The sequence below is a fragment of the Amyelois transitella genome, chromosome Z, assembly GCF_032362555.1.
Source record: "Amyelois transitella isolate CPQ chromosome Z, ilAmyTran1.1, whole genome shotgun sequence".
NCBI classification, from domain to species: Eukaryota; Metazoa; Arthropoda; class Insecta; order Lepidoptera; family Pyralidae; genus Amyelois; species Amyelois transitella.
In genome coordinates this window covers 13,237,364-13,249,894 of record NC_083535.1, presented here as the reverse complement: position 1 = coordinate 13,249,894, position 12,531 = coordinate 13,237,364, and the positions used below count along the sequence as shown (strand labels likewise).

The window sequence follows — 12,531 nt, the reverse complement described above, 5'->3', positions numbered from 1 at the left end:
ACCTTTTAAGACAGCTGGCTCTGTCTACCCTGCGAGGAATATAGACGTGATTATATGAATGAATGAATGAACGAATAATTCTTGAACCCTAAAATGAAACTAGCTGTAGTATTTCTCTGAAGCACATAGGATTTATTATTTTTTTGTTTTATTTATTTCGTTCTTCGTATCTCGTTCGGTTTGAAATGTTTTCAGATGAATGGTTTCTGTAGTTCTTTCAATGCATTCGTAAGTTTATTACTAGAATTCCATTGAAATTATTTGTATCAATGCAATACTTTTGTATATTTTATATGCCGTGTGGTTCCAGGAACTTTAGAATGGGACCACACCAATCTTGTCCTATGGATGTCGTTGAAGGTGACTAAGAAAGGTACATACATCACGCCTCTTTCCCGGAGGGGTAGGCAGAGACTACCTCTTTCCACTGGCCACGATCTCTGCATACTTCCTTCGCTTCATCCACATTCATAACTCTCTTCATGCAAGCTCGGCGGTAAGAAAGGTATTCAATATTAAATAGAGCTGATGAAGATAACAGCTTTTAAAAAACTAAACTGTCAATCATAAACAGCCGCTTATAGGAAATACTAATTAAAAGAACTGATTCAGTATGATACAATTTACGCTATATACATACTCCTAATCTACTGTATGTTTGTAGGTATGTTCTCCCTGTAACTCTGAAAAACATTTTCCCACATCAAATTTCATTAAACAGCTTTGTAGACGCCACATAGCATAAATTAAAACTTCAATATGCACGTCATTTATATGCACAAAAAAGGCGAGTAAGGGAGTAGGCACATTCATTTAGTGCAGTTTCTACTATGATTCAATAAAGATGATTGTGATCCATATAGATATGCCGTGTGGGTCCCGGCACCAATACAAAAAAGAATAGGACCACTCCATCTCTTTCCCATGGATGTCGTAAAAGGCGCCTAAGGGATGGGCTTAAAAACTTGGGTTTTCTTCTTTTAGCCGATGGGCTAGCAACCTGTCACTATTTGAATCTCAATTCTATCATTAAGACAAATAGCTGAACGTGGCCATACAGTCATTTCAAGACTGTTGGCTCTGTCTACCCCGCAAGGGATATAGACGTGACCATATGTATGTATGTATGTATATGCACGTCATTTATATGCACAAAAAGGCGAGTAAGGGAGTAGGCACATTCATCTAGTGCAGTTTCTACTATGATGTCTATGATCCAATATAGATGAGCAGCTCCGTGTGAGAACCACACTTGGCCAATCCAGGTACATGGTCATCATGCGAATCTTATCTGATGTCCATGGGAGGTTCTATTCGGTCGGCAAACTCACGGCATCAGCTATCTTAAGACATAATTGCAACAAAACGCTTTGAAAATGTAACAAAAAAATGAAAAATGAAAATGAAAATTTATTTATTAAGTAACTTACAAGCGGGTAACAAATTAGTAGCAGGAGCCTCCATTTAAATGCATAATGCACTTGTGTTTGGAGATTCCGCTCTTTTAAAGTAGACCTATATATGTAAGTTAAATAATTACAAGGCATCAATAAACAATATCTAGTATTAAGCTAAAAAGGGAAGGTAAACAGACAAGAGAAAAATCATTTCAAAACACAAATATTCGAATACCATTGTACATCACTGAAAATCTGTTAGGTAGGTATTTAATTTCGAGCACTAAATGAAATAACCGGACCCCCGCAAAGCAAATAACTGGGAACGTACAGCTAGGGGAACAAAGTTATAGACTTCGCAATATTATGAGACTATAGAAGTGTCAAATACCTACTGGTGAATGAATCGTCACAATTGATATTATCCTTAGCATTCACTATTATGTTTTCGTGTTGCCTCTTATTTAATTATTTGACAGGTTTATAGTGACAGTAGGCATAGAACTGCGTACGTTAAGACAAAACATTATTACTAAAATTTCAAATAAAATTAAGCAATTTTCATAGACGTAGGAAAAAGAGTACTTGGAGAAGAAGAAGAAGGCATTTTTATTATTATGCTCTTTCCTTTTTTTCCTTTGGTGTTAGCCCGGGTTGTAACCTCACCTGTTTGAAAAGTTGACCAGGGTGCGCCAGTTGACCATGATCCAGATTTGGATAAAACCCAATCAGGGATCAATGGTCAAAGGCATACCCCGGGCTCCTCCCCAGAGAGGTGAGGATGCAACCGGGACTTAAGCCAGGGGGAAGGAGAATAAAAAGAAACCTAACACATTTTAAATCATGAATAATCGCCCAATGAACACGGAACATGGTAACATAATTCGAAGCGTCCAAATTAAAATAAAGGTATGTCACGTGACCGTTTTATACCTGTATTATTTATCTTTAATATTGTACCACGGTTACACATTTTAACGGGATGTCTAACCACTATCTCAAAGATGAGTTTTGGATGTATAATTTTTCCAACTATGCTTTCCCACATCGTAGTATTTCGCCTAATATGATTCAAATGCTTCCCAGCGCATTACGCTTTTTATACATTACTGACGCTTTTATTACATTATTCACGCTTTTTTGACGGCCTCTGTGGCGCAGCGGTAGTACGCTTGTCTGTGACACAGGAGGTCCCGGGTTTGAATCCCGGTCAGGGCATGATGAGAAAATAACTTTTTCTGATTGACCTGGGTCTTGGATGTTTATCTATATAAATATTTATTATAAAATATAGCATCGTTGAGTTAGTATCTCGTAACACAAGTCTCCAACTTACTTCGAGGCTCAATCAGTGTAATTTGTCTCGTATATATTTATTTATACAATACCTTAACAACCGACGCGCGTCTATCGTCTCATTGATTCCGATATCTATAGAAATACGAATGTGTGCGTGCGACATGTAAATATTACCTTCTGTTGTTAATGTACTATACCTAGGTATTCGTGTTTCGGATTTATAGATTGCAATTTGTCTGGCTTTCTGATATTCATATTATGTTGATGGTTTTCGACTAGCCTTTGATGTGCCGAGTAATTTTGTTGATGGGATAGGAATTTATTTGTGCAAAATGAATGCTGTCGGCTGAATATTTTTTACAGCTGTTTTTCATTTGTAATGAAAGAAGAATATATTTTTATTACTTGTACTTAATTAATAGAAAAAAGAATAGGACCACTCCGTCTCTTCACCGTGGATATCGTAAAAGTCAACTAAGACATAGCCTTATAAACTTCTTTTTTAAGGCGATGGGCTAGCAACCTGTCACTATTTGAATCTCAATTCTATCATTGCCGTGTGGTTTCCGGCACCAATACAAAAAAGAATAGGACCACTCCATCTCTTTCCCATGGATGTCGTAAAAGCCGACTAAGGAGTAGGCTTATAAACTTGGGATTCTGCTTTTAGGCGATGGGCTAGCAACCTGTCACTATTTGAATCTCAATCCTATCTTAAAGCCAAATAGCTGAACGTGGCCTATCAGTCTTTACAAGACTGTAGGCTCTGTCTACCCCGCAAGGGATATAGACGTGATTGTATGTATGTATGTATGTATTCTATCATTAAGCGAAACAAGTGAAAACTGATGATGAAACAGGTGGTTGTTAGAAGAATCCTTAGTTTATAAGCCTATTCTTTAGTCGCCTTTTACGATACGGAAAGAGATGGAGTGATCCTTTTCTATTAGTGTTTTTTAGCTAGACAAAACACATGCAGAACAAGACCTTTAGGAATTCGACAAAAAAAAATATTGTAAATTCGATAAAAATAAATAAATATAGAAATACGTTTGCCGTGTGGTTCTCGGCGCCAATCCAAAAAAGACCAGAACCTCTCCATCTCTTTCCCATGGATGTCGTAAAAGGCGACTAAGGGATAGGCTCTACCTTTTTATAGGGGTACCTACCTTTTTAGGCGATGGGCTAGCAACCTGTCACTATTTGAATCTCAATTCTATCATTAAGCCAAACAGCTGAACGTGGCCATTCAGTCTTCACAAGACTGTTGGCTCTGTCCACCCCGCAAGGGATATAGACGTAACCATATGTATGTATATATGTAAATACGTTTAAAATAAATGGTCATCAGTTCCCGAACTTCACGATTCACACAATCACCAACACGCTTTAGTTTATAAAGCTTTCAATGCATCCGTTAAGTTCAGAATTTCACCTTTGCAAGCTGTGCATCAACACAAAAGCTAATACCGCCGGCCACGATAAGCTTCGTGAAGCGTCGCGTCGACTAAAAGCTTAGCTGTCAAAACAATAAGTTCTGACGCAGACTAAAGTATTATCGAAGTCGGTCTTGTGATTTGCATTATCTCATTTGCGTTGGCTTGTCTTACTGTCGAGTTTGCAAACGGTTGCATTGCTTACCTATGCTAAATCTATAAGGCCTTAATTTGATCTCATACATACATATGGTCACGTCTATATCCCTCGTGGGGTAAACAGAGCCAACAGTCTTGAAAAGACTGATAGGCCACGTTCACCTATTTGGCTTAAATATAGAATCAGATGTCAGTATGAATGTTTGTTACTCTTTCACGCAAAAACTACTGAACCGATTACGATGAAAATACAGATGACCCAGAATATCACATAGGCTACTTTTATCCCGAAGTTCCCGCGGGATTAATAGGAGTTTCCATGCGGACGAAGTCGCGGGCGGCCTATAGTCAAGTATAAAATTATAACCACTTATGTAAGCTTTACTATCAGTTTACGCGATTTATTTCAAATTATATTGCAATAATACTTCGAAAAATTCTTATATATAGGAAATTTCAGCCTTTAAAAAAAGTTCTCTTCTTTTTCATAATCTAAGTGTACTAAATTAAACGAAGTCGCAAAACAAGCATAACCACAACAGAAATGTGCAGAACATTCTAGCAAATACATGTTAAAGACAGCTAACTGATTTAACAGAGAATTAATTAAACTAGTCTGCACATACATATAATTACACCCGGTGCAGGCTTAATGATCCAATCCCGCCATCTGACGGGACAATGGGAACCGAATTTGCTTCGTGACAGATCACATTAGAGTTACTGACTTGCAGTGGAGTTTGACTACGATAAAATGTGTATTCCCCCTCCACAATATGTAACACTATTTCAACACTGAGTGAAAGAAACAGAGTGCGTGTGTGAAAGAGATAGATGAGTGTCAGAAAGAAGCAGGACGCGTGTATGTAGGATGAAAGAGTAGGATGAAAGAGTAGGATGAAAGAGTAGGAGTAATGAATTATTGAAACAATTGGCTGCGGACGATTGAAAAAGACTTATACATACATACATACATAAAATCACGCCTCTTTCCCGGAGGGGTAGGCAGAGACTACCTCTTTCCACTTGCCACGATCTCTGCATATTTCCTTCGCTTAAAAGACTTATATTGGGAAGTTACAAACAAAATAAGAAAAGTTCCAAGCCACAGGATTTTTATTTTCACCTCGAGAATCCGACACCACATATAATCACGTCTATATCCCTTGCGGGGCAGATAGAGCCAACAGTCTTCAATATACCGATAGACAACGTTCAGTTGCTTGTCTTAATGATAGAATTGAGATTCAAATAGAGACAGGTTGCTCGCCCACCGCCTAAAAGGAAAATCCCAAGTTTAAAAGAATAGCTCCTTAGTTGCCTTTTACGACATCCATGGCAATGAGACGGAGTGGTGGGTTCTCGGCACCAATACAAAATAGGAACACTCCATCTTTCCCGTGGATGTCGTAAAAGATGACTATCACTTTCAATTCTTGGGATACCAAATATTTAAAGTGATCTTTGCGCTCGACCACGTTATCGCCTATGAGATAAGTTACATATATCTGAAAACTTAATTAAAAACGATAGTGTATTCATTAAGGACGTCCTGGCAAAGGGTCAGATCAAGAGTACCCGAAACCGCCGAACTTGCATGAACAGAGTTATGAATGTGCATGAAGCGAAGGCAGTATGCAGAGATCGTGGCAAGTGGAAAGGTGTAGCTGCCTACCCCTCCCGGAAAAAGGCGTGATTTTATGTATATATGTATGTCTATTCATTCAGACGTAGCCAAACTCTCTGCCATTAATAATAGTATTATCCAGTAGGCCTTCGATTCGAATGGATCTGTCAAATTAACTTGTCCCGACGCTAGACCAATCGCATTTCAAAGCGCAAACATTGGCTTGTCTTTGGCGCTTTGCGGTAAACGGTTATCAATTTGTAATCCAGATATTGTCATAATGGACAACCAATTCGCCTTTGATCTTACACCCTCAATTGGCTAAGTAGACTTTTTTTCTTACCCACGTATTTTCTATTATTTTTGAAAATTAGATATAAATGTTGGATTAGTGAAAGTTAAACAACATACATACATATGGTCACGCCTACATCCCTTGCGGGGTAGACAGAGCCAAAAGACTTGATAAGACTGATAGGCCACGTTCAGCTGTATAATGATGGAATTGAGATTCAAACAATGACAGGTTGCTAGCCCATCGAATAAAAGAGTAATCCCATGTTTATAAGCCTATCCCTTAGTTTTCGACATCCACGGGAAGGATATGGAGTGGTTCTACACATTCTACAGTGCCGTAAACCACACGACAGAAGAAGTGATAGGTTTTAAAATGGTTTACTTAGCGAATCGCTCTAGCTTTGACTTCGAATTGACCAGTCATATGCAGGTTCTCCTATTCACCGATTTTAATTAGACGTGTATTATGTTCTGTGGTTATGTATGTACTATCGTACGACATTAACATGGCGTCGGTAGAAAAATCGGTAAAGTGATCGGTTAAAACGTGTGTTGCGCAGAAAAGAACATACATACTAACATATAGTCACGTCTATATCCCTTGCGGGGTAGACAGCGCCAACAGTCTTAAATAAAGACTGATAGGCCCCGTTCAGCATTTTAGCTTGATGATAGAATTCAGATTCAAATAGTGACAGGTTGCTGGCCCATCGCCTAAAAAAGGAATGACAAGTTTATAATCCTGTCCCTCAGTCGAATTTTATGTCATCTGTACTGTTTACTGTTGGCTCCGTCTACCCCACAAGGGATATAGACGTGATCATATGTATGTATGTATGAAATATCAAGAGTCTGGAGAAGGATATAGGGTATCTTTCATCCCGGTAAAAACTATAGCTTCTGTGGGATTTGAGAAAACCTTTATTATTTTGTGTAATTAGCGCTATAAAAGATAGATACATAAAACTCTTTATTGCACCATAAGAGTAAAACAGCACAAAACATCACAAAACAGACAGAGATGGTAAAAAAGGCGGACTTATCGCTAATGCAATCTCTTCAGTCAAACTTTGGGTGGAAGGAAACCAAACAGGAGATTGGCGTTGGCGCAGAGCAAGATATACATAATACATATGTATATTCGTCGCTTTTCGAACGGGTGCTAATTCCGTCTCTTTTCTTGTAGACGACGTTAAACTCGTCGCTTAATTTGTTTTTTTTAAATTGGGCGTTTCGTTAGTGACGTGTGGTTCCCGGCACCAATACAAAAAAAAAATAGGACCACTCCATCTATTTCCCATGGATGTCGTAAAAGGCGACTAAGGGATATGCTTACAAACTTAGGATCCATCTTTAGGCGATCGGCTAGCAACATGTCACTATTTGAATCACAATTCTATCATTAAGCCAGATAGCTGAACGTGGCCATTCAGTCTTTTCAAGACTGTTGGCTCTGTCTACCCCGGAAGGGATATAGACGTGACCATATGCATGTATGGGCGTTTCTAGCAGTGCGTAAGAACTAGTTTCAGATAATATATATAACAACCGTTCACAGTTCACACACGGCTACCTCTTGTTCAGTTACAATGATAACTCGCGCGAAAAAATGGCGAAATATGAAGAAAAAAAAAGATTTTATTCCATATCGTAATTCTGTCAATACGGCAAAAATATTCCTTTACAATATCGACAAAAATTCAGACGTGCCGTATCGCTAGACTCCGGGATTTCACGTCTCAAAGATGGCCGTGACAGTGGTATTATGACTGTAAATATGAAAAAATAACGCTCATTCTTCGATTTTTTGTATATAAGCATACATATAGAATCACGGTCGTCCTGGCAAAGAGTCAGGTTGAGAGTACCCGAAACCGCCGAGCTTGCATGAAGAGAGTTATGAATGTGGATGAAGTGTAGGAAGTATGCAGTGATCGTGGTAAGTAAAAAGATGTAGTCTCTGCCAACCCGTCCGGGAAAAGGCGTGATTTTATGTATGTGTGTATATTATCACGTGTTCCTTGCGGGGAAGACAGAGCCAACACCCTTTCATCCCCTTTCTTCCCCTTTCCTCCCCTTTCATCCCCTTTATTCCACTTTCATCCACTTTCTTCCCCTTCCATCTCCTTTTATCCCCTTTCTTCACCCTTTTCCCCCTTTCTTCCCCTTTCTTCCCCTTTCTTCCCCTTTCTTCCCCTTTCTTCCACTTTCTTCCCCTTTATTCCACTTTCTTCCCCTTTCTTTCCCTTTCATCTCCTTTTATCCCCTTTCTTCACTCTTTTCCCCCTTTCTTCCCCTTTCTTCCCCCTGTTCCCCCTTTCTTACCCTTTCTTTCCCTTTCTTCCCCTTTCTTCCCCTTTCTTCCCCTTTCTTCCCCTTTCTTCCCCTTTCTTCCCCTTTCTTCCCCATTTTTCCCCATTCTACCCTTTTATTACCCTTTCCTCCCACTTCATCCCCTTTTTCTCGTTTCATACCCTTTCGTCTACCTTCATTATCTTTCATCCCTTTCCATCCCGTCTCACTATAACTGCAGCGGTTGCGTCAACACAGACGGGTGTAGCCAACCTTGAAGAAGCCTTTCTTCAAGATCTTAAGAGCGCTTCTTGATATAATTTTCACAGAAATTCAGTCCGCATTCAGCGCCCAAGACTGTTACTGAAACTTTAAGAGGATTTTGTGACAATAGAAGAGAAAATACTGTAAATAGTTTATGTCGGTAACGAATGAGTGATTTTAAACTTTCCGATTGCATTTTATTATTTACTAGCTGCGCCCGCGACTTCGTCCGCGTGGAATAGTAATTTTGGGCATCATTGAAACCCTGAAGGATGACTAATTTTCCCCTTTTTTTTCTCAATTTATCATTATGTATTCGCTCCTTATAGTTGCAGCGTAATGTAATATAGCCTAAAGCCTTCCTCGATAAATGGTTTATTCAACACAAAAATATATTTTCAATTCGAACCTTCCTGAGATTAGCGCGTTCAAACAAACACCAAACAAACTCTTCAGCTTTATAATATTATATAGATAAATACTACAGGTAAAAATAACATGCTAAAACCATTTTCATATGTTTCAAAACTTTGTCGTCAACATTCCTATTCGAGATTAAATCCCGGAAACGCTGAACAAAGACATACTTATGCAGTATGAAATTTAGACATACGCCAGTGTCAATTAACAATACTTTAATGTTTTGAAAAGCTCTGAAATAGCTTAATTCTGAAACTGTTTGTATGCAAACGAAACATTAAAACCAACTTCATGACTAATATTATTAATGCACGAGCGAGTTTCTATTCTATTGTGTTTGTTTGTTATCTCTTATTTGCCGTGTGGTTTCCGGCACCAAAAGAAAGAAGTACCTCTCCATTTGTGTCCCATGGATGTCGTTAAAGGCGACTAATGAACTGGCTTATAAACTTGGTTTCCTCTTTTAGGCGATGGACTAACAATAGGTCACTGTTCGAATCTAAATTCTATCAAACAGCTACACGTGGCCTATCAGTCTCTTCAAATCTGTTGGCTTTCTACCCCGCAAAGGATATAGACTTGACTATATGTAAGTATATAATATTTTTTTCTTGAAATTACGCTTAAAATAAGGAAGAAAGTATTTCTTAGTGCTGCTTTGTTTCGTAAAATTTAACAGCGTTTTATAAAAGCTCATCTTTTATCCCAGGAAAAAGCACTTAAGTACATGTTTAACGTGGGATTCACGTGAAACGACTATGTTATAGAATTTATATCAAAACTAGCGACCCGCCCCGGCTTCGCACTGGTAACATTTTTAGATATAAATCAAATAATATATTTTATAATAAATACTTATATAGATAAACATCCAATACCCAAGCCAATTAGAGAAAGTTCGTTTCTCATCATGCCCTGGTCAGGATTCGAACCAGGGACCTCCAGTGTCACAGACAAGCGTACTACCGCTGCGCCACAGAGGCCGTCAAATACCTATATGAACCTACCAACATTTCAAACATGAACAAAATTCGTCCACAACTCTTGAAGGCTAGAGCATACATTCATATACTTCTTCTTCCTCCTGGCTTTAGTCCCGGTTGCATCCTCACCACTCTGGAGAGGAGCCCGGGGTATGCCTTTGACCATGGATCCTAGATTGAGTGAGTCAGGATTTAACACGAAGCGACTCCCGTCTGACCTCCGCAACCTTTTCAGGTAAACCTAACCCGTATTGGATTTATGGTTACACATCCAATTGCCTGAAAGTACAGGATTCTTAACGATGTTTTCCCTCACCGTACGAAAATCGGTTAGAATTCAAAGTAATGTACTTACATAACTTCGAAGAGGAAATATCTTTATGTACCTCTCCAGAGTGGAGAGGATGCCGGGAACCGGAACTAAAAGCCAGGAGGAAGAAGTAATATACATATATACAATAAATATTAACAGAGACTGATTATGGAGAGATGGGCTAGCAACCTGTCACTATTTGAATCTCAATTCTATCATCAAGCCAAACAGTTGAACTATCAGTATTTTCAAAACTCTTGGCTCTGTCTACCCCGCAAGGGATAAAGACGTGATTATATGTATGTAGAGACTATATTTTACTCTCTCTCTCTCTCTCTCAAAATATAATGTCTCATTTCGTTAACTTTCAAAAGCTTTCTTCAAAAAGGTTAGTATTGAAATAAGTCTACTTAAACTTTGATAGTTAGTACTTATATAATTAAAATGCTCTTCTTGAATTGGAAATGTCCAGGAATCCTATTTTAGCGCACTCGGCTTAATTACCGAAGGTTTCTTATCAACTTCTCCTGAGCTGAGTGGCACTAATGTTTATTTTACAGTTGAAAACTTTTTAAAGTTTCATAGAGTTACGAATAACTTTATCCAAACGTTGTTTGTATAACATTAGATCAGTGTGCTCTACGCTGTTTCTGTAATTCAAATATTTGGTCACTAGCTGTTGCCCGCAACTCCGTTTGCGTGTTATTGGAAATATAATCCCTTAGACGCTTTTTACGACATCCATGGAAAGAGATTGAATGGTTCTATTCTTTTTTAATATTGGTGCCAGGAACCAGACGGCATTTTTTTTTTTCAAATTTATTCATCTATCTCTCGTTAATTATTCTTTGAAAGAACATAATAGTTAAATCAAATTTAGTCTACTACATATTCCTAGAAAAAGAGTCGTGGAAACCTGATGACTGCAAACCTCAAGTGTATTAATTACATGCTGACTTTTGCGATGATACAAAACATTTTTACCTACATCTATACTAATATTATAAAGCTGAAGAGTTTGTTTGTTTGAACGCGCTAATCACAGGAACTATTGGTTCGAATTGAAAAATTCTTTGTGTTGAATAGACCATTTATCGAGGAAGGCTTTAGGCTATATAACATCACGCCGCAACTATAAGAAACGAAGAAATAATGGAAAATGTGAAAAAAAAAACTGGGAAAATGATTCATCCTTGAGGGCTTCAATGATGCCCAAATAACTATTCCACGCGGACGAAGTCGCGGGCACAACTACTTATACTTACATATAAAAACTTCTTTATCCCTTACGGGGTGCACAGAGCGAACAGAATCAGAATCTCTTTATTTACGAGTATAAACGGCCTCTGTGGCTCAGCGGTAGTACGCTTGTCTGTGACACCGGAGGTCCCGGGTTCGAATCCCGGTCAGGGCATGATGAGAAAAGAACTTTTTCTGATTGGCCTGGGTCTTGGATGTTTATCTATATAAGTATTTATTATAAAATATAGTATCGTTGAGTTAGTATCTCGTAACACAAGTTTCGAACTTACTTCGAGGCTAACTCAATCAGTGTAATTTGTCCCGTATATATTTATTTATTTATTTATTTATTTATTTATAGTGAAAAAAACCGGGTCTTACGAATAATACCTATTCATGCAGTCTTGAAAAAATTAAAGGTCACGTTTAGTTTTAATTTTTTAAAGTGAGAATAAGTGAGTTTTACCTAATATTTTAAAACAACAAATTATAACTTAGCAACAAAGAACAAAAGAAGAATCCCAAGTTCATAAGCCGTACAAGTTTATAAAATATATTTATATTTGTCATTTTTAATTTTTAAATGTTAGTTTATAAACCTATCCTTTAGTCGCATTTTACGACGTCAATGGAAACGAGATTTAGTGATCATAATATATTTTTTTTATTGATGCCGGGAACCACACGGCACTTCAGCAGGTAGAAAAAAATTTATAACATCACTACATAGTATAAAACAAAGTCGCTATTTTAGTCTGTTTGTCTGTATGCTTAAATCTGTAAAATTACGCAACGGATTTTG

At 38.0% G+C, this 12,531-nt stretch overlaps 1 protein-coding gene across 1 annotated transcript in view; it reads right to left on the bottom strand.

Annotated features, from left to right (window-relative positions):
- The window catches only part of LOC106129520 (transmembrane channel-like protein), a 41,598-nt gene extending 32,974 nt beyond the window's left edge, over positions 1-8,624 (bottom strand). Inside the window, exon 1 of the mRNA XM_060953834.1 lies at positions 8,541-8,624. Within this exon, the coding sequence (XP_060809817.1) occupies positions 8,541-8,624 (84 nt within the window). The remainder of the gene's footprint in view (positions 1-8,540) is intronic.
- Positions 8,625-12,531: the final 3,907 nt, after the last annotated feature.